Source organism: Arachis stenosperma, chromosome 9, assembly GCF_014773155.1.
Source record: "Arachis stenosperma cultivar V10309 chromosome 9, arast.V10309.gnm1.PFL2, whole genome shotgun sequence".
NCBI classification, from domain to species: domain Eukaryota; kingdom Viridiplantae; phylum Streptophyta; class Magnoliopsida; order Fabales; family Fabaceae; genus Arachis; species Arachis stenosperma.
Genome location: NC_080385.1, coordinates 68,363,758 through 68,387,243, shown reverse-complemented (window position 1 = coordinate 68,387,243; position 23,486 = coordinate 68,363,758). Strand labels below are relative to the sequence as shown.

Genomic DNA, 23,486 nt, shown 5'->3' with positions numbered 1-23,486 from the left:
ATTTTTGTCTCCGTTGGGTTCCGGCGTATCTTTGAGTATAGTATCCGCGTTTTTATGCGGCGTTCTATCTTCTAATCCTGAGTCGTGGTCATTGTCGTGGTTGTCCGCCATGTTGATGGGATGACTTCCAGGTTCCCCAGCAACGGCGCCAATGTTCCGGGGGTTACCTGAAACTGTAGGTCGATCTTGGTCGAGATCTTCTGTGTTGGTCGGAGCCGACGCGTCCGGCAGGTGTATAGGGGCCGGAGCTGGTGTGTCCGACTTGTTGGACTTGGTGATGGTGCTGATCCTTCGTCCCCGGAGGGTGGGGGTACCTGCAAGGGACTCCGATGCTTAAGTTACCAAGGGTATTAAGAAAGTATTGAGTAGAATCAGAATATGAGTTATACCTGGGTGCTCCAGTGTATTTATAATGGTGAGATGTGGCCTCCTGTGGATAAGATAAGTTAGTTATCCTATCTTATCTTTATCTTATCTTTAAGTGAGGTTATCTTATCTTTCAAGGGAACCGCCTTTATCTCTACGGGATTTGGGCTGCCCTTGGATTTGGGACGTGTTCCTCTATTTGGGCCCTTTGTTTGGGCTTTCCTCTGACTTGGCCGAGCTCTTTGAGAAGAGGTCGGGTTGTCTTGTCCTGAAGAGGTCGGTCGCTTTGTCTGTAGAACATCCCGGGTCGGACAGCTCGACCAAGAGTATGAACAGGTACCATTCAAAACCATTTCAAGAACCTAGAACAGTCGAGACAACAAACAAAAATGGATAAAAGCATCAACCTTGATGAAATTCAAAAACGAAAGGGCAAAGTAAGCAGCAAAAACACGAACGGTCCTCTTTGAAGCACCAAAAACTCTTCAAAAGAATCAAGATCAAGAAAATCTTGAAACTAAAAAATGGTTACGAAGTAAGAAACATAGGAAGAAAAGTAAAGGAGTTTTTTCGATGAAGGAAGGAAAGGCAAATGAAACGTTTTCAGAAATAGAAAAGGGAAAAGAAGGAGGGCGCGAAGCTTTTTGTAAGAGAGAAGGAGCAAAGGGGACATTTTACACCTCTTTTCAAAGTCATGTGTGGATTTCAAGAGAACTACCGCGTAATGTTCGCTCCTTTAAAGTAACGTTTCAAAATTTCAAAACACGTCAAGTACCCGACCTTTTGAAGGCGGTGTACCCGACAACGAAAATTAAAGCCACAAAATGCTTAAACTCGGCATCACGAAAGCTCAAACTCAACCAGGGGCACTGTTCATACCCTGATCCAAAACATAAAGCCAGATCGAATAAGGATAAAAAGGTCCACCCAAAAAGGACGGTCTCTACTATTTACCCAATAAGAGGTCAGACACGACAAGAGGGGCCAGCTTTACTTGGCCAAAATAAGTAATTGTCCCCCAAATCTTTCCTACTATTTCAATTAAAAGATAGATCCCAACAAATAAATCATAATACATAAATATAAAAAAATAAAACATAATATATATAAATATAAAAAAATAAATATAAAAAATATAAATATAAAAAAATAAATAAATCTTCATTTAAATTTAATTTAATTTAATTATATCTAAATTATAATAAAACATAATATATATATATATATATATTATAATATGATCCATGTATTTATATATTTATATATATATAATATATAAGATGTCTATAATAACTATGAGTCTCAGCATATATAAACTATATAACAAAAAATGTGTGACACTTAAATGCGTTGATATCATATGCATCATTATCAACGACATGTATATCGAAGAGTTATTTGATTTGGTGGGCAACATGATATTGTTAAAGTTTTTCCTTCTCTCAAATTCATGATTCGAGCCGTGGCTTGTTCCCTTGGTTGACAGCTCTCAGTTCGATACGAATTACATGAACGATCCACAATTCCACATAGCAAATTGAACCAGTTAGATCATCGGTTTATCAGTTTTTTGGTCAAACCAGCTGATCCGGTTCGATTCTGATAACATAGGGACTCCATAATTTGTACGTGACGTCAACTTGGGGAGTTTCGAAGTACAATCATAAATACGAGGAAAAGGGTCAAACTTGAAAAAAAAACAAAAACCTTGGGAAAAAAGTAGCGGCAGCCTCGTACGTCCCCTCCTTCGTTTTATGGGACGACAGCAACATTAACAAACCCCAAAACATAGTTCCTATTATTCATTAAAACCTTCTGCTCCCAACAATCTTTGCTCTTTTTGCTGAATCCTTCCCTTTGTTTCTAGGTAACTTCAACTTGTCAAGTTCTATCAACCTCGGCTTTCATTCTATTTATTTATTAATTATTGTTATTCTGACTTGGATGGATTCCTTCCCTTCATATCAGATAGATTATTACTAGCTTTTTGGTTTTCCTTTTAGTATGTTCTTCTGTTAATTATGTCTTGCCAGGAATTTTGTATGAGAAATCAATTTGACTTCATCATAGCTGCTATTAAAGTTACAATTTATTTACTTATTTATTTATTTATTCTAATGGGTTGTTATCAAAGTTTGGAAATTTTGTGCAAGTGGTTTTGATTTGCTCTGCTCTGGTTTGTATTGGGATCCCTCAAGAGAGAAGATTATGATTATCTAATGAAACAAAAGGAAAAAAAGCATCTTCTAAGCTGGGTGGTTGTTTGTTAATTTTATTGTTCATTTGTTGTATTATTAATAATAATTTAATTGATTGATGGGTGTTTTGGATGTGATTTGTGTAGTATATGGTGAATTACTGAATTCCAATTTGATGACTCTTGTGAAATTGGTTAGCTTAGAGAAACCTTCATCATCACCAAACTCTCATGATATCTTTCACTCTCTAATCCCACCTTGCAGTTTTGGACTGACTCCGTTTTTGTGAACTTTTATTACTTTTATTAGTGCCGTTGTAATTCAACTATTTTTTTTTTGAGTCTTCCTATGCTCTTTTGGTTTACTTGCAAAATATATGAATTGTCAAATTATGTTCTGGGTGTAGATCATTTCTCATTATTGGTTGAGTGGTTTAATGATTTCAATGTAGTAAAACATTGTAGCATAGTCTTGTTTATGTAGTTGATGCCACCTTGTGGTACAAGACTTAGTTATTGTTATTGCTGGTTCAGCGATTGACATAAATATGTTGCAGGTCATTGCAAAGCAAATTTGATTGGGAACCACCAGAGATAACCATGTCTTCATCTTTTCCTGTTCTTCCTACATCTGCAGCGCAGGCTTCATCAATAAATTCCAACATCAGAAGTGTTGGTCATATGTTCTCAACCCCTGCTGATTTCCCTGATGATGGCGTGCCATTTCCCACCGCTTCCGAAATCCATGCAACAACACAAGCTTCTCAGCCGCTGCGACAAATTGATGATGTTTCCTGGGGAGCGGATCTGTTCGACAATATTCTTTTGTTTCCTGATAATAACAACGCTCCTTTCCAGAATGATCATACAGTATATAGTGCTCCATACACATCCAGTGATAATCCAAAGGCTGTTGATTTTGAGTGGGTTGATCCCTTCATGTCTGATGATGATCCTCTTCAGCTAAATTGGAACCAGTTTGTCAGTGATACCAATGTAGCAGAGCCAAAACCAAAGGTTTGTTTCACTTTATAGTGGTTCACCGTGCAAGTCTTAAATGCTGTCTTACATGTCAAGTTAACTAGAACATGTCGGTGGCAGTTTACACCTCGTTAGTAGTTAGTAGTTACTAATGAAGATGAAAAGTCATTTTAGTTGGTCAACATACATCTAGTTCTGTGCACAATCATAAAGTGTGCATGGCGGAATGCAGTTCTCTTGTTTTTCTCCTTTCATCCACCACTTGGTATGAGGAAGTGCATATATTTCATCGCCTTTTAAATTGTGGTTGCGGTAGCAGTTGTTGCTATGAAGTGAATGCAAAGTGTACCCAACAAAAATATTGCAGGAGCAATTGTAATTGCAAATGGCAATTTAAAGCCACAGTTTCTTCTAAATAGCTTGAAATCTATAGTCGTCTTTCATCTTAACTCTTTTTTGCACAGTTTATTTATGTACTTTTGTGTTTAAGGTACAGAAGTGTATTCTTCTCTCATGATGCAGGAAAGTCAGTTATCAATACAGCAGCAAGTGCCATCTGTTGAAGCTAACGGTCTTCCAGACTTGGTCTCCACCACACCCCAAACTAAGCAAAGAATGCGTTGGACTCCGGAGCTTCATGAGGCCTTTGTAGAGGCAGTGAATCAGCTTGGTGGTAGTGAGAGTATGTTAACTTCTTCACAATGTTGCCTCTTGTCCTTCTCACTGAGTGATATTAGAAGTTCTTAATTTGTTGTCGTCTCATCGTGTTTAACATAACAGAGGCTACTCCAAAAGGAGTCTTGAACCTAATGAAAGTTGAAGGCCTTACCATATATCATGTGAAAAGCCACCTTCAGGTGGTTGTTTTTATATCTTTTTCCTTTTTAACTCTTATGAGGACGTGTATTTATTTATCAATGGTTTTTTTTTTTTAATCATGGAATATGGCTATCTTGGTTTCAGAAATATAGAACTGCCCGATACAAACCTGAGCCATCAGAAGGTATGTGTAAATTTACTTAGTATCTCTTCCATTTCCTCACCCCAAAATGTTTCATAAAGCACATTTAGTTTTCATGCTCCCTTATTTCTTCAGTGTTCTCTGCTCCTATTCCCTTTGCGTTACGTTAAAAACATAATAGTGAGCATACAATATAGTCTCCAAAATATTTTTTACATTGATTTAGCCCCAAAAGTTAACAAGTGACATCATTTTATTCGTTGAAAGTTGTTTGACGACAAATATATTTCTGAAAGATGCATGTGATGTCAAACAGGTTTACAAAAGATTCATGTGATATACAGGTCTCTTAACTTCTTCCAAAAGGAGTTCTTAGGGACCTATTCGATGTCACTTGCATCTTTCAAGAGCAAAGTGTTGTCACATTCATACTTTTAAGATAAAGGAATCTACTTGATGTTAAAATTCTTGTCGCGGACTAACTTGCATATTTGTGTTCTTTTTGGCAAGTTTGAGAAATAACAGTTTGAATGATTTTCTGTTCTCTGCATGTATTGCAGGAGCTCCTGAGAAAAAGTTGATGGATTCAATTGAAGAAATGAAGCCTCTAGACTTAAAAACGTGAGTTACTTGTAACCTTCTTAATGATGAATATTTTCTTATGGCACCAACACATTTGATTGACTGATCCTTTTGCTGGCAATGGTCATCTCCTTTTATTTCGTCAAGCATAGAGTGTAATGTCCTCAATGTAACTTCTAATATCATATACATTTGAATTTAAAATGCGTTCGGGAGGTGAGATTGTGATTACCTCTTGTAGTAGTGGAACATGAATAAGATTGGGATACGAGGCTGAGGCGGATCTCCTTGCTCTGGGCTGGCATCTCCACAGAGGTGGGGGTGTACTTGCAATAGGCTCCGGTGCTTAAGTTAGTAATAGTCTATGAGGTATAAGGATTGGATGTAGATAGCATACCTTGGTTGAGTGTTACGCCCTCTATTTATGGTGTCTGGTGGGTGAATCTGGGAAGGATCCGGATAGATCCATGCGGAATATATGCATAATCCTACATGAATATGATCCAGATTATGTCCTTTATCAGCCATCATGCTCCCAAGAAGGGTGCTTTTGGGCCCGTCATCGTTTTAGACCAGCCTGGGAGCTAGACCGTAACAAAATGCAAGATTAAGTAGGTTTTAAAACTGGACAAGAAGGTTTCAACTTTCCCCATGGTTATATACTTAATCATTCGCATTTCTGATATGTACCGTTTTATGTGTTTGCTTTAACTGCATTGAAGTGAGTAATTAATGCCCAGAAACACACACTGGATTGTGGCTGCAGGAGTAAGGGGATAACTGAAGCATTGAGGTTGCAGATGGAACTTCAAAAGCGGCTTCATGAACAACTTGAGGTACTTAATTGCTTTTGTTCCCAAATTTTGTAGGAAAGATGCCACTAGTAATATTCTGATATTATGCGTATTATGCAGATACAAAGAAAGTTGCAGATTCAAATTGAAGACCAAGGGAAGCGTCTTCAGATGATGTTTGAAAAACAGATAGAGGGCTCGTCCTCTGCTCCAATATCAAGCACGGGGCAACATACAAATGAAAATTCAGAACCCCAGAACGACGACAATGGTAAACAGGAACAGGGAGACGAGCAGTTGGTTGCGCCTCCCCCAAAACGGGTTAAAAGTTTATGAAAGTTAGAACTATTTGTTTTTCTTCGAACTTTTGAAGGTCTTAGAGTTAATGATTGTAGGGGGATAACGTGATGGTAACTTTCCCGTTCTGCTTGTGACTTTGGATTCTTGAATCAGTAATTTGGTTTCAACATTATGATTGGTTACTTGATCTGGGGTGAATTTTAGCAATTGGAAAAATTTTACTTCAGAGATTTGTTGTATATTCTTGGAATATTTAATAGTAACTTCTAGAATCATTATTGGGTTTCAACTAGAATCATTACCGAGTTATGTTTGTGTTCGTTGATATTGTATATTAACTAATGGCGCTTTTTTTTGGGTACCCTAATAAATTCATACGTATTGTTACAATAAAAATGTGGACAAATTAAAACATTAACATATGGATTATATTTTTTACGTCAGTAATTAATTTTTTTTTTAAATACATATCATATCAATATTTTTACTAAATTATTTTTATAAAAAAATTTAAATATTCTTTTCTTTTATATTGGACAAAATATTTTGATCCTTTTAATTTAGTCAAAACTTAATTAACTTTGGTTTTATATTTTTAAATTTGAAACAATTTAAAAATAAAAAATTCAAAACAAAAACATATATAAAAAAAAAATAAATAAAAAAATATTTGATTTTCTTTAGATTTTAGTGTTCTTTCTCTTTGGACAAAGAAGAAGGTGTTTCCGTCACCTCTCTACTTTTCTTTCTCCAATCAAGCTCTGTTCGTCTCGTCTCTGGCCAAGAAGAAGAACCAAGTTTCTCCACGACCTCCCTGTCCATTTTTTGTTCCTTCACGACCTCCCTATGTACGCACTTAGCAACCCGTCGGAGGAGTTCTTGCTAGTTGTCGGAGCCTCCACTGGCAAGAACCTCGGCCTTTTCTGCTTCAACGAAGATGACGTTCACGCCCTACTTTGCCAGGTTTCCACGATCGACCCTCGCCTGCGTGATGGCTCCAAAGTTGTGTTGCGCTCAACAAGGATGTCTAAGTTGCTCCTCTCTCTCTTTCTCTCTCTCTCTCTCTCTCTCTCTCTCTGAATAATTTGATTCACCTTATGATGTTTTACTGATCTACTGTATTGAATTACTTGGTAATGACTTTTATTGATGACAAATGGCTAAAATGGATCCTCCAACAGGCACTTAAGATCTCCATTACTTATGAAGCCAGCCAGTAGAATTCATTCGAGAGCTGTAGTTGCGTTTTTCCTCCGATGCATGTAAGCGATTGGATTTTTCTGCCACAGGAAAAAAAGTGCATTCTGTTGAGAGTAATTTTCAGAAACAAGAAGGTTGATTACTCAGTCTTGCTCATATATTGGTATCTAATTTTGCATCATGTGCTAATATGAAATATATTGTTTTGGTTGCAAGTGATAAAAAAATTGCTGCTGAAAGAGATTTCAAAACATTCTTCATACTCATCTAATTCTATTCTTTCTAATTACTCTATTGGATGTAGAGGAAATGTAGAATCACTTGTGAAGCTACTGGTTGATGGCATCTTGGAAGCCAAAGAAAATATTGATGGAAACTTTGCTGCTTCTCTTCATAATGAAAACATGGTAATGATTTTAATGAAAATTATCTCCTCAACACAATTATCTTGCTGTTAACGATTTGTTTCGATTGTCTAATGACAGGAAAGACATTATGACATATGACATTTATGTTCAAATGGTCGAGATTTACAATGAACAAGTTAGAGACCTACTTACTTAGGACAAAACAGATGATAAATTAGAGATTAGGAGCTGCAATGATGATGAATTAAGTCTTCCTTATGCTACATTGTGTCTGGTGACATCTACAGTTGATGTTCTGACCCTCATGAAACTCAGTGAGGTCAACCGTGCTGTCAATTCCGCTGCACTTAACAATAGGAATAGTCGTTCCCACAGGTAAGTTTCAAAATTTTTTCAAACCTTATAACTTCAATTTAAATGTTTAATGTATATACTGATAATAAAGGTTGTTTAATTCAGTGTACTCACCGTGCATGTTCACAAAAAAGATACATAGAATTCATGGATCCGGGTCGAATCGCATATCTTTGCTAGAAGGGAAGCCAGTACCATGTAAGTTAAAACCTTTAGAGCTGCCAATTTTCTATAAATATGTTTTTCAATTTCATCATACTAAGAACAAGGTTATGTTTAGATAAGAAGGAGAGAGATGCTAGAACACCTCCTCCGGCAGCAGCAAGGACCTCGAAACGGTGGCTGTAGGAAGACTTCAAGAGCCAAATATCAATGCTGGGGTGGTTGCTTTGACTCAAAGCAACCCCAATAGCTCCAAGCCTCCAATTTAGTAATTTTTTCTTTGTTGTTTTCTTTTTTTCTTCAACGTTTCTTATAGAATCTTGGTGATTTGACAAACAGCTTTATTTAACTGACGATCTATGCTAAAATTTGGTCTAAGGTAGTTTATTTGTTGTATTGCCATTCTTATACTTTCTGTGCATCTATGTGTGAGTTGCTATGAAACTATCCACTATTGTGCATTTAATGATTAATTTCTGGATCAGTTTTCTTATGACTTGCAAATTAACTTCATCCGTTAATTTTGTGATGAAGAATTTCGTTGGAAATCATAAAGACCAGAAAGTTGTATATTACCACCGTTCACTAATAATTGTCAAATTAGCAAAATTAGAACATTCTACATTCACAAATCAACATACTACCTTTACTTATAATTGTACTACTCATTTATGAACTATTTATAGATTTCAACTTTGGTCATTTTCCAAGTTTAATGTCTAATCATTTAATTACTTCTATTGGTGATAAAATATTCTGGTTGTCTATATTTTTGTATGGTATCTTTATATATATACATAGATACATGTTTCTATCATTAGTATGCATCTACTGGAAAACTTATGAGATTACATTTATTGAGGTTTTGAAATTGATGTTATAGTTTGTTGTGTATCATATGCTAGTTATTTTATTCATTTGATCAAATTTAAGCTTGATTTTTGTGTTGAGTTTTAGGATTCTGAAGCTCATAATTCACATTCAGTTGGTTTATTGTGTAGTAAATAGAACATTTTTTCTATTTATGGATTAGTGTAGTTTGCATGTTATTTCTATTTATCCGCCTATAATAATTGACAAAAATGCAAGAAACCCTTAGTTTTATGTACAATGTGACATTTATTTGAGTGTGGTTGTTAAGGGCTTTATCCCCTACATCTAATCAGGATAGAGAAGTATGTTGTTGGTAGATTTTTAATTCTTATTGTGGTTCTAAGATCTGGTAAACTTTTGATTGTATTTTCTAATAATATTCATAAGTTACAGAAAAAAGATTTAATGGTTATAAGCTACTCCTAATGGAGTTGTGACTCTACCAGGTTGAGTACATTTTATGATAAACACATGTTCACTCTTAACTCTTACATTTCTTTGCCAATATCATATAGGTTCCTCAATAAGATGACCAGTTTAACAGGTTCAAAAAGGTTCAGTTTCATTCTCTTCTTAGCTCTTATCAATCAAAAAATACTTGAGGGTACAAAATGAACTAAGGGCATAAATATTATTTACAAATGTTAACAAACAACAGCAAATCCTTATTACATAGACTAAATGGTGGACGAAATTGTGATCACATACTCTTTGTATTTGTATGAAATTTAATAATTGGCTCTATTTGAAGTCACAACTCCGTTCAACTAACCAGCAAGTGCACTGGGTCGTCCAAGTAATACCTTACGTGAGTAAGGGTCGATCCCACGGAGATTGTTGGTATGAAGCAAGCTATGGTCACCTTGTAAATCTCAATTAGGCAGATTAAATTGGTTTATGGATTTTCGAATATTAATAATAAAAAGAAAATAAAAGGGATAGAAATACTTATGTAAATTAATAGTGGGAATTTCAGATAAGTGTATGGAGATGCTGTGCTCCTCTTAAATCTCTACTTTCTCATTGCTTTCATCCAATCCTTCTTACTCCTTTCCATGGCAAGCTGTATGTAGGGCATCACCGTTGTCAATGGCTACATCCCATCCTCTCAGTGAAAATGGTCCTATGCTCTGTCACAGCACGGCTAATCATCTGTCGGTTCTCAATCAGGTTGGAATAGACTCCCTTGATTCTTTTGAGTTTGTCATCACGCCCAGCCTTCAGGAGTTTGAAGCTCGTCACAGTCATTCAATCCCAGAATCCTACTCGGAATACCATAGACAAGGTTTAGACTTTCCGGATCCTCATGAATGCCGCCATCTATCTAACTTATACCACGAAGATTCTGTTGGGGAATCTAAGAAATATGCGCCCGGCCTAGAGTAGAACGGAAGTGGTTGTCAATCACGCGCGTTCATAGGTGAGAATGATGATGAGTGTCACGGATCATCACATTCATCAAAGTGTTGTGCAACGTATATCTTGGAATAAGAATAAAAGAGAATTGAATAGAAAGTAATAGTAATTGTATTGAAATTTGAGGTACAGCAGAGCTCCACACCCTTAATCTATGGTGTGCAGAAACTCCACCGTTGAAAATACATAAGTGAAAGGTTCAGGCATGGCCGAATGGCTAGCCCCCTGAGTGATCAAAAGACCGAATAATCAAAGGCTAAACAGTCAAAAGATTAAACTGTCAAAAGATGTCTAATACAATAGTAAATCATCCTATTTATACTAGACTAGCTACTAGGGTTTACATGAGTAAGTAATTGATGCATAAATCCACTTCCGGGGCCCACTTGGTGTATGCTTGGGCTGAGCTTGATCTATCCACGAGATGAGGCTTTTATTGGAGTTGAACTCCAAGTTATGACGTGTTTTGGGCGTTCAACTCTGGATCATGACGTTTTTCTGGCGTTTAACTCCAGACAGCAGCATGTACTTGGCGTTTAACGCCAAGTTACGTCGTCAATTTCCGAATAAAGTATGGACTATTATATATTGCTGGAAAGCTCTGGATATCTACTTTCCAACGCCGTTGAGAGCGCGCCATTTGGAGTTCTGTAGCTCCAGAAAATCCATTTTGAGTGCAGGGAGGTCAGATTCCAACAGCATCAGCAGTCCTTTTTGTCAGCCTTTTTCAGAGTTTTTGCTCAAGTCCCTCAATTTCAACCAGAAATTACCTGAAATTACAGAAAAACACACAAACTCATAGTAAAGTCCAGAAATGTGAATTTAACATAAAAATTAATGAAAACATCCCTAAAAGTAGCTTGAACTTACTAAAAACTACCTAAAAACAATGCCAAAAAGCGTATAAATTATCCGCTCATCACAACACCAAACTTAAATTGTTGCTTGTCCCCAAGCAACTGAAAATCAAATAGGATAAAAAGAAGAGAATATACTATAAATTCCAAAATATCAATGAATATTAATTATAATTAGATGAGCGGGACTTGTAGCTTTTTGCTTCTGAACAGTTTTGGCATCTCACTTTTTCCCTTGAAGTTTAGAATAATTGGTGATGAGCGGATATTTTATACGCTTTTTGGGGGTAATTTCATGTAGATTTTAAAATGTTTTAATTAGTTTTTAATAGAATTTTATTAGTTTTTAAGCAAAAATCATATTTCTGGACTTTACTATGAGTGTGTGTATTTTTTTGTGATTTCAGGTATTTTCTGGCTGAAATTGAGGAAGCTGAGCAGAAATCTGACTTAGGCTGAAAAAGGACTGCTGATGCTGTTGGATCCTGACCTCCCTGCACTCGAAATGGATTTTTTGGAGCTACAAGAGTCCAATTGGCGCGCTCTCAACGGCGTTGGAAAGTAGACATCCAGGGCTTTCCAGCAATATATAATAGTCCATACTTTGCGCGAAGATAGACGACGTAACTTGGCGTTGAACGCCAAGTACATGCTGCTGTCTGGAGTTAACCGCCAGAAAAACGTCATGATCCGGAGTTGAACGCCCAAAACACGTCATAACTTGGAGTTTAACTCCAAGAAAAGCCTCTACTCGTGGATAGCTTTAGTCTCAGCCCCAGCACACACCAAGTGGGCCCCAGAAGTGGATTTCTACACCAATTATCTTAGTTTACTCATATTCTGTAAACCTAGGATACTAGTTTACTATTTAAACAACTTTTAGAGAATTATTTTGGACCTCATGACATTTTAGATCTGAAATTTGTACCTTTTGGCAGCATGAGTCTCTAAACTCCATTGTTGGGGGTGAGGAGCTCTGCAGCGTCTCGATGAATTAATACAATTCCTTTGTTTTCCATTCAAACACGCTTGTTCTTATCTAAGATGTTCATTCGCGCTTAATTATGGAGAAGGTGATGATCCGTGACACTCATCACCTTCCTCAATCCATGAACGTGTGCCTGACAACCACCTCCGTTCTACATCAGATTGAATGAGTATCTCTTAGATTCCATAGTCAGAATCTTCGTGGTATAAGCCGGATTGATGGCGGCATTCATGAGAGTCCGGAAAGTCTAAACCTTGTCCGTGGTATTCCGAGTAGGATTCTGGGATTGAATGACTGTGACGAGCTTCAAACTCCTGAAGGCTGGGCGTTAGTGACAGACGCAAAAGAATCAATGGATTCTATTCCAACCTGATTGAGAACCGACAGATGATTAGCCGTGCTGTGACAGAGCATAGGAACGTTTTCACTGAGAGGATGGGAAGTAGCCATTGACAACGGTGACACCCTACATAGAGCTTGCCTTGGAAGGAGCCTTGCGTGTGTTGAAGGATTTCAAGGAAGAGTTGAAGTTCAAAGGACAAAAGCATCTCCAAAACTCCAACATATTCCCCATTACTGCACAACAAGTAACAACTATTTATTTTATGCCCTTTTTACTTTATACGAGGCTAAAGAACTCTATTGGTATCCTGATTAAGATTAATAAAATAAACATAGCTTGCTTCAAACCAATAATCTCCGTGGGATCGACCCTTACTCACGTAAGGTATTACTTGGACGACCCAGTGCACTTGCTGGTTAGTTGTACCGATTGCAAATTCGTGCACCAAGTTTTTGGCGCCGTTGCCGGGGATTATTTGAGTTTGAGTAACTAAAAGTTTATTTTATTTCTTAGATTAGGAATAATTTATTTTTATTATTTTTATTGTTATAGAGTCATCAAATTCTGATAGGATAGCTTCTTTTCAAAAATATTATTTTTCTTAATTAATTGCTAATTTTCGTGAGTCTAGTGTTTTGTTCTAAGTTTGGTGTCAATTGCATATCTTATATTTTTCTTTATAATTTTCGACTTGTGTTCCTTGTTCTTCATTGATCTTCAAGTTGTTCTTGTTATCTTTCTTGTTGATTTGAGTTTTTCTTGCTTTGTGTCTTTTATTGTTTCACTTGTGTTCTTTTTAAAGCATTAATTGGAATATTCAGAACAAGTGTTACATTTACTCCCAATTGGCTAGAGTATTGGTTTATATTCTTGATAATTGGGTATAAGCTTTGGAACCTTTTTCAAAAATAATTTTTCTTTGATTGAATTTTGTGCCAAACTTTAAGTTTGGTGTTTTCTTGTTAATCTTTTTTATAATTTTCGAAAATTTTATTAAAGTTTTCTAAAAATCTTAAGTTTGGTGTTCTTCATTTTGTTCTTGGTATTCTTGTGAATCTTCAAGGTGTTCTTGAGTTTTTCTTGTGTCTTGATCTTAAAATTTTTTAAGTTTGGTGTTCCTTGGTGTTTTCCCTCCAAAAATTTTCGAAAATAAGGAGCATTAGATCTAAAAATTTTAAGTCTTGTGTCTTTTGTGTGTTTTTCTCTTTCATCATAAAATTCAAAATTCAAAAAAAAATTTTATTTTCTAACTAATTTTGAACTATTTTTTTTCGAAAAATTTTATATAAAAATTCAAATTTCAATTTCAAAATATTTCCAATTTCTTTTATTTATTTCGTTTTTTTATTTTATTTTATAAAAATTAATTCAAAAAAAAAAATCAACATATAAATTATCCCTTGTATTCTATCATGGAAGCAAGTAGGAATGAACAGTCCAAGAGGACTCTGGGGTCATATGCTAACCCCACTACTGCTTCATATGGGAGTAGTATCTGTATACCCTCCATTGGAGTTAGTAGCTTTGAGTTGAATCCTCAGCTCATTATCATGGTGCAGCAAAACTGTCAGTATTCTGGTCTTCCACATGAAGAACCTACAGAGTTTCTGGCACAATTTTTACAAATTGCTGACACAGTACATGATAAGGAAGTGGATCAGGATGACTACAGATTATTACTGTTTCCATTTGCTGTAAAAGATCAAGCTAAGAGGTGGTTAAATAACCAGCCTAAGAACAGCATAAAAACATGGAAGCAGCTGTCAGAAAAATTCCTGAATCACTATTTCCCTCCAAAATGGATGACACAGCTAAGGCTAAGCATCCAAGGCTTCAAACAAGGAGATAATGAATCTCTTTATGATGCCTGGGAGAGATACAGAGAGATGCTAAGAAAATGCCCCTTTGAAATATTTTCAGGATGGGTGCAATTAGACATCTTCTACTATGGGCTTACAGAAAAAGCTCAGATTTCTCTAGACCACTCAGCTGGTGGATCTATACATATGAGAAAAACAATTGAAGAGGCTCAAGAGCTTATTGATACAGTTGCCAGAAATCAACATCTGTACCTAAGCAGTGAATCTTCCATGAAAGAAGAAGCTAAAACAGTAACTGCTGAACTCAGTCTGGTGGATCAGGCTAATGAATTCAATCAGCAATTAGACTTTCTAACTCAGCAGCTAGCCGAATTCAAGGAAATATTACAGGAAACAAGAATGGCTAACAGGAATATGGAAGTACAATTAAAGCAGACAGAAAAGCAATTGTCAAAACAAATAGCAGAAGAATGCCAGGCAGTTCAATTAAGAAGTGGGAAAACATTAAATACCTCACTTCAAAGCAGCAGGAAACCAAGAAATGAACAAGTGGATACTCAAAATCCCTCTGAGGACAGTCAGAGCCCAGAGAGGAATAAAGCTGGCGCTGAACGCCCAGACCATGCTCATTCCTGGCGTTCAACGCCAGAAACAAGCATGAATCCGGCGTTGAACGCCCAAAGGGAGCATGGTTCTGGCGTTCAAACGCCAGTAACAAACAAGGAAGTGGCATCTAACGCCACTCCAGCTCCCACCACTGGCATTCAAATGCCAGTAGGGAATCAGTCACATACAAGTGCTGATAACAACCCTTCTAAAAAGGCTCCCCAACCCACTTCTGTAGGTAATAAACCTGCAGCAACTAAAGTTGAGGAATACAAAGCCAAAATGCCTTATCCTCAAAAACTTCGCCAAGCGGAACAGGATAAGCAATTTTCCCGCTTTGCAGACTATCTCAGGACTCTTGAAATAAAGATTCCGTTTGCAGAAGCACTTGAGCAAATACCCTCTTATGCTAAGTTCATGAAAGAGATCTTAAGTCATAAGAAGGATTGGAGGGAAACTGAAAAAATTTACCTCACTGAAGAATGCAGTGCAGTCATTCTGAAAAGCTTACCTGAGAAGCTTAAAGATCCTGGGAGCTTTATGATACCATGCACATTAGAGGGCACTTGCACCAAGCAAGCTTTATGTGATCTTGGGGCAAGTATCAACCTAATACCTGCATCTACTATCAGAAAGCTTGGTTTAACTAAAGAAATCAAACCAACCAGGATATGTCTTCAACTTGCTGATGGCTCCATTAAATACCCATCAGGTGTGATTGAGGACATGATTGTCAAGGTTGGGCCATTTGCCTTTCCTACTGACTTTGTGGTGCTGGAAATGGAGGAGCACAAGAGTGCAACTCTCATTCTAGGAAGACCTTTCCTAGCAACTGGCCGAACCCTCATTGACGTCCAAAAAGGGGAAGTAACCTTGAGAGTCAATGAGGAGGAGTTCAAGTTGAATGTTGTCAAAGCCATGCAACATCCAGACACCCCAAATGACTACATGAGTGTTGATATTATTGACTCTCTGGTAAGAGAGGTCAATATGGCTGAGAGTCTCGAATCAGAGCTAGAGGACATCTTTAAAGACGTTCAGCCTGATCTGGAGGAGTCAGAGAAAATAGTAGAACCTCTGAAAATCCCTCAGGAAGAGGAGAAACCTCCTAAACCCGAGCTCAAACCATTACCACCTTCCCTAAAATATGCATTCTTGGGAGAAGGTGATACCTTTTCTGTAATCATAAGCTCTACCTTAGAGCCACAGGAAGAGGAAGCACTAATTCAAGTGCTAAGGACACACAAGACAGCTCTTGGGTGGTCCATCAGTGATCTTAAGGGCATTAGCCCAGCTAGATGCATGCACAAGATCTTACTGGAGGGTGACGCCAAGCCAGTGGTTCAACCACAAAGGCGGCTGAACCCAGCCATGAAGGAAGTAGTGCAGAAAGAGGTCACTAAATTACTAGAGGCTGGGATTATTTATCCTATTTCTGATAGTCCTTGGGTGAGCCCTGTCCAAGTCGTCCCTAAGAAAGGTGGCAAGACAGTGGTTCATAATGAAAAAAATGAACTGGTTCCTACAAGAACAGTTACTGGGTGGCGTATGTGTATTGATTACAGAAGGCTCAATACAGCTACCAGAAAGGATCATTTTCCTTTACCATTCATAGACCAGATGCTAGAAAGACTAGCAGGTCATGAATACTACTGCTTCCTGGATGGATATTCAGGTTATAATCAAATTGCAGTAGATCCCCAGGATCAGGAGAAAACGGCATTCACATGCCCATCTGGAGTGTTTGTATACAGAAGGATGCCATTTGGCCTGTGCAATGCACCTGCAACCTTTCAGAGGTGCATGCTCTCCATTTTCTCTGATATGGTGGAAAAATTTCTGGAAGTCTTCATGGATGACTTTTCAGTGTTTGGAGACTCATTCAGCTCCTGCCTTAACCATTTAGCACTTGTTCTAAAGAGATGCCAAGAGACTAACCTGGTTTTAAACTGGGAGAAGTGTCACTTTATGGTGACTGAAAGAATTGTCCTTGGGCATAAAATCTCGAACAAGGGAATAGAGGTGGATCAAGCTAAGGTAGAGGTAATTGAAAAACTACCACCACCTGCCAATGTTAAGGCAATCAGAAGCTTTCTGGGGCATGCAGGATTCTACAGGAGGTTTATAAAGGATTTTTCAAAAATCGCCAAACCTCTGAGCAACCTGCTAGCTGCTGACACGCCATTTATCTTTGATAAAGAGTGTCTGCAAGCATTTGAGACTCTGAAAGCTAAATTGGTTACAGCACCAATCATCTCTGCACCAGACTGGACATTACCATTTGAATTAATGTGTGATGCCAGTGACCATGCCATTGGTGCAGTGTTGGGACAAAGGCATGACAAGCTTCTGCACGTCATTTACTATGCCAGCCGTGTTTTAAATGACGCACAGAAGAATTACACAACCACAGAAAAAGAGCTACTTGCAGTGGTTTACGCCATTGACAAATTCAGATCCTATTTAGTAGGATCAAAAGTGATTGTGTATACAGATCATGCTGCTCTTAAATATCTACTCACAAAGCAGGATTCAAAACCTAGACTTATAAGATGGGTGCTGCTTCTGCAAGAGTTTGATATAGAAATAAGAGACAGAAAAGGAACAGAGAATCAAGTAGCAGATCACCTATCCCGAATAGAACCAGTAGAAGGGGCGTCCCTCCCTCTCACTGAGATCTCTGAAACCTTTCCGGATGAGCAACTCTTTGCCATCCAGGAAGTGCCATGGTTTGCAGACATTGCAAACTACAAGGCAGTGAGATTCATACCCAAAGAGTACAGTAGACAGCAAACAAAGAAGCTGATCACAGATGCAAAGTATTATCTTTGAGATGAGCAGACGGAGTAATCCGTAGATGTGTGCCTAAGGAAGAAGCACAGAAGATCCTATGGCACTGCCATGGATCACAGTATGGAGGACATTTTGGAAGTGAGCGAACAGCCACAAGAGTCCTCCAATGTGGCTTCTACTGGCCTACTCTCTATAAAGACTCCCGAGTGTTTGTACTTAATTGTGACAGTTGCCAAAGATCTGGCAATCTACCTCACAGTTATACCATGCCTCAACAAGGGATCTTGGAGATTGAGTTGTTTGATGTATGGGGCATTGACTTCATGGGACCCTTCCCACCATCATACTCAAACACTTATATTCTGGTGGCAGTGGATTATGTATCCAAATGGGTGGAGGCTATTGCAACACCCACCAATGACACTAAAACAGTGTTAAAATTCCTCCAAAAATACATCTTCAGCAGATTTGGTATCCCTAGAGTATTAATCAGTGATGGGGGTACTCATTTCTGCAATAAACAACTTTACTCTGCTCTGGTTCGTTATGGAGTTAGCCACAGGGTAGCTACTCCATATCACCCACAAACTAATTGGCAAGCTGAAGTCTCAAATAGAGAACTCAAAAGAATCCTGGAACGGACTGTAATTAACCGTAGAAGGGATTGGGCTAGAAGCTTGGATGATGCTCTGTGGGCATACAGAACAGCATTCAAGACCCCTATAGGGACCTCTCCATACCAGCTTGTGTATGGAAAGGCATGTCACTTGCCAGTGGAACTGGAACACAAGGCCTATTGGGCAACCAGATTCCTAAACCTTGATGCCAAGTTAGCTGGAGAAAAACGATTGCTCCAGTTAAATGAGCTAGAGGAATTTAGACTCAATGCTTTCGAGAATGCAAAGATTTACAAAGAGAAAGCGAAAAGATGGCATGATAAGAAATTGTCATCCAGAGTCTTTGAGCAGGGGCAGAAAGTTCTGCTATTTAATTCTAGGCTCAAATTATTCCCCGGGAAATTAAAATACCGGTGGAGAGGTCCATATGTAATTACAAGTGTATCACCATATGGATACGTAGAGCTTTAGGATAATGACTCTAACAAAAAGTTCATTGTCAATGGACAGAGAATTAAACATTATCTTGAAAGTAACTTTGAGCACGAATGCTCAAAACTGAGACTTGATTAGAGCTCAGTGGTAGTCCAGCTAAAGACAATAAAGAAGCGCTTGCTGGGAGGCAACCCAGCCATTTACAAAGTTTATTCACTAATTAAATAAATTTCCTTTTTTTACAGGTTTGAGTCCAAGTATCTTCAAAGGGTAAAAATAGCAATTGATTGAATTCACAGAGTTACAGGGAAATTTGGAAGCTCACTGGCGTGAAAAAGCCAGTAAGAAACATTTTGGGCGTTGAACGCCCAAAAGAAGCACCCACTGGGCGTTCAACGCCAGTAAGGGTAGCCATCTGGGTGTTAAACGCCAGAAAGAAGCATCTTCTGGGCGTTGAACGCCAGAAAGAAGCACCTTCTGGGCGTTTAACGCCAGATTATTAGCATCCTGGGCGTTCAGAAAAACGCCCAGTGACAAAGGACTTCCTGGCGTTCAACGCCAGAAAGAAGCATCAGCTGGGCGTTGAACGCCCAGGAGAAGCAGCATTTGGGCGTTAAACGCCCAAAACATGCATCGTTTGGGCGTTTAACGCCAGGATGGTGGGGAGGAGGTAAAATTCATTTTCTTCACAATTTTTCTAATTTTTTATGTTTCAATTCATGATTTCTTGCTTAAACATGTTTCAAAATGTCATCCTTCAACATCTAATTAGTTTTCTAAGAACCCTAATTTCTAAAATTCCTTTTTCAAAAATATCAATTATATCTTAATCCATAAGGACAAACTGTTTTCCAATCCAATCCAACTCTTTTAAGTTTGTTTTCAAAACTCAATTATCTTTTTAAAAATCTTTTTCAAATCTTTTTCAACTCATCATATCTTTTGATTTCGAAATTGCCTTTCCCTCTATTCCTCTTCTATCCTTTATTTTGCTTGAGGACAAGCAAACCTCTAAGTTTGGTGTGATTTGCCATGATCACTGAGTTAAAACTCATCAAGATCATGGCACCTAAGGGAACAGGAAGAGCAAGGATGTGAACTTAAGGGAGCTAAAGCGTCAGAAATTAATTCTTGAAGGCACCCCACAGACTAGAGGAACATCTACTTCCCAAAATATAGGTTGTTAAGTTCTAATTCTAGCTTTAACTCTGTGATAGTATTATTATAGGATTTTACCTTAGAAGTTATATATAGTAGTAGTAATTAGTATATCTATTTTGATTTTATTTCCAAATAAGCTATAATTTATTTTTCTCATCATCATCAGGCATGAATAAAGTAGTAGATTTTTTAGAATAAAGAAGTAATCTATATTTTTTGGGTTCTTAATAATAAAAATTATAATTAATTACATGTGGTGGCAATACTTTTTGTTTTCTGAATGAATGCTTGAATAGTGCATAATTTTTATCTTGAATTTTATGAATATTGGCTCCTGAAAGAATGAGGAACACGAAAAATATTATTAATGATCTGAAAAATCATGAAATTGATTCTTGAAGCAAGAAAAAGCAGTGAAAAGAAAGCTTGCGAAAAAAAAAAAAGAAGGAGCAGTAGAAAAAGCCATAGCCCTTAAAACCAAAAGGCAGGGTAAAAAGGATCCAAGGCTTTGAGCATCAATGGATAGGAGGGCCCAAGGAAATTAAATCCAGGCCTAAGCGGCTAAATTAAGCTGTCCCTAACCATGTGCTTGTGTCATGAAGGTCCAGGTGAAAAGCTTGAGACTGAGTGGTTAAAGTCGTGATCCAAAGCAAAAGAGTGTGCTTAAGAGCTCTGGACACCACTAACTGGGGACTCTAGCAAAGCTGAGTCACAATCTGAAAAGGTTCACCCAGTTATGTGTCTGTGGCATTTATGTATCCGGTGGTAATACTGGAAAACAAAGTGCTTAGGGCCACGGCCAAGACTCATAAAATAACTGTGTTCAAGAATCAACATACTAAACTAGGAGAATCAATAATACTAACTGAATTATGAGTTCCTATGGATGCCAATCATTATGAATTTCAAAGGATAAAGGGAGATGCCAAAACTGTTCAGAAACAAAAAGCTACAAGCCCCGCTCATCTGAATAAGAATCTGAGCTCCATTTAAAACTCTTAGATATTATTACTTCTTAAATTCTTTCATCCTATTTTATTTATCTAGTTGCTTGGGGACAAGCAACAGTTTAAGTTTGGTGTTGTGATGAGCGGATATTTTATACGCTTTTTGGGGGTAATTTCATGTAGATTTTAAAATGTTTTAATTAGTTTTTAATAGAATTTTATTAGTTTTTAAGCAAAAATCATATCTCTGGACTTTACTATGAGTGTGTGTATTTTTCTGTGATTTCAGGTATTTTCTGGCTGAAATTGAGGAAGCTGAGCAGAAATCTGACTTAGGCTGAAAAAGGACTGCTGATGCTGTTGGATCCTGACCTCCCTGCACTCGAAATGAATTTTTTGGAGCTACAGGAGTCCAATTGGCGCGCTCTCAACGGCGTTGGAACGTAGACATCCAGGGCTTTCCAGCAATATATAATAGTCCATACTTTGCGCGAAGATAGACGACGTAACTTGGCGTTGAACGCCAAGTAATGCTGCTGTCTGGAGTTAAACGCCAGAAAAACGTCATGATCCGGAGTTGAACGCCCAAAACACGTCATAACTTGGAGTTTAACTCCAAGAAAAGCCTCTACTCGTGGATAGCTTTAGTCTCAGCCCCAGCACACACCAAGTGGGCCCCAGAAGTGGATTTCTACACCAATTATCTTAGTTTACTCATATTCTGTAAACCTAGGATACTAGTTTACTATTTAAACAACTTTTAGAGAATTATTTTGGACCTCATGACATTTTAGATCTGAAATTTGTACCTTTTGGCAGCATGAGTCTCTAAACTCCATTGTTGGGGGTGAGGAGCTCTGCAGCGTCTCGATGAATTAATACAATTCCTTGTTTTCCATTCAAACACGCTTGTTCTTATCTAAGATGTTCATTCGCGCTTAATTATGGAGAAGGTGATGATCCGTGACACTCATCACCTTCCTCAATCCATGAACGTGTGCCTGACAACCACCTCCGTTCTACATCAGATTGAATGAGTATCTCTTAGATTCCATAGTCAGAATCTTCGTGGTATAAGCCGGATTGATGGCGGCATTCATGAGAGTCCGGAAAGTCTAAACCTTGTCCGTGGTATTCCGAGTAGGATTCTGGGATTGAATGACTGTGACGAGCTTCAAACTCCTGAAGGCTGGGCGTTAGTGACAGACGCAAAAGAATCAATGGATTCTATTCCAACCTGATTGAGAACCGACAGATGATTAGCCGTGCTGTGACAGAGCATAGGAACGTTTCACTGAGAGGATGGGAAGTAGCCATTGACAACGGTGACACCCTACATAGAGCTTGCCTTGGAAGGAGCCTTGCGTGTGTTGAAGGATTTCAAGGAAGAGTTGAAGTTCAAAGGACAAAAGCATCTCCAAAACTCCAACATATTCCCCATTACTGCACAACAAGTAACAACTATTTATTTTATGCCCTTTTTACTTTATACGAGGCTAAAGAACTCTATTGGTATCCTGATTAAGATTAATAAAATAAACATAGCTTGCTTCAAACCAATAATCTCCGTGGGATCGACCCTTACTCACGTAAGGTATTACTTGGACGACCCAGTGCACTTGCTGGTTAGTTGTACGGATTGCAAATTCGTGCACCAATTGGCTTCTCTAGGAACTTAGAATTTTGGATAGTGTTATTGATTCTCCTAGTTAAGCATGTTGATTCTTGAACACAGCTACTTTTATGAGTCTTGGCCATGGCCCTAAGCATTTTGTTTTCCAGTATTACCACCGGATACATAAATGCCACAGACACATAACTGGGTGAACCTTTTTAGATTGTGACTCAGCTTTGCTAGAGTCCCCAGTTAGTGGTGTCCAGAGCTCTTAAGCACACTCTTTTTGCTTTGGATCACGACTTTAACCACTCAGTTTCAAGCTTTTCACTTGGACTTTCATGACACAAGCACATGGTTAGGGACAGCTTGATTTAGCCGCTTAGGCCTGGATTTTATTTCCTTGGGCCCTCCTATCCATTGATGCTCAAAGCCTTGGATCCTTTTTACCCTTGCCTTTTGGTTTTAAGGGCTATTGGCTTTTTCTGCTTGCTTTTTCTTTTTCTTTCTATTTTTTTCGCCATTTTTTTCCACAAGCTTCTTCTTTTTCACTGCTTTTTCTTGCTTCAAGAATCAATTTCATGATTTTTCAAATCATCAATAACATTTCTCTTTGTTCATCATTCTTTCAAGAGCCAACAGTTTTAACATTCATAAACAACAAGATCAAAAATATGCACTTTTCAAGCATTCATTCAGAAAACAAAAAGTATTGTCACCACATCAATATAATTAAATTAGATTCAAGGA

General features: G+C 37.8%; 1 protein-coding gene and 1 long non-coding RNA gene across 2 annotated transcripts; both read left to right on the top strand.

Moving 5' to 3' along the window:
• Positions 1-1,811: 1,811 nt before the first annotated feature.
• Positions 1,812-6,476, top strand: LOC130951243 (protein PHOSPHATE STARVATION RESPONSE 1-like). Its single transcript, XM_057879887.1, has 8 exons — positions 1,812-2,233; positions 3,121-3,580; positions 4,067-4,226; positions 4,325-4,401; positions 4,508-4,547; positions 5,066-5,126; positions 5,854-5,923; positions 6,002-6,476. The coding sequence occupies exons 2-8, from the start codon at positions 3,164-3,166 to the stop codon at positions 6,215-6,217; spliced, it is 1,041 nt and encodes a 346-aa protein (XP_057735870.1). The 5' UTR covers positions 1,812-2,233; positions 3,121-3,163; the 3' UTR covers positions 6,218-6,476.
• Positions 6,477-7,729: 1,253 nt separating this feature from the next.
• LOC130948365 (uncharacterized) lies at positions 7,730-8,583 on the top strand. Its single transcript, XR_009073025.1, has 4 exons — positions 7,730-7,788; positions 7,867-8,124; positions 8,209-8,301; positions 8,384-8,583. It is a non-coding gene; the product is annotated as an uncharacterized LOC130948365 (long non-coding RNA).
• Positions 8,584-23,486: the final 14,903 nt, after the last annotated feature.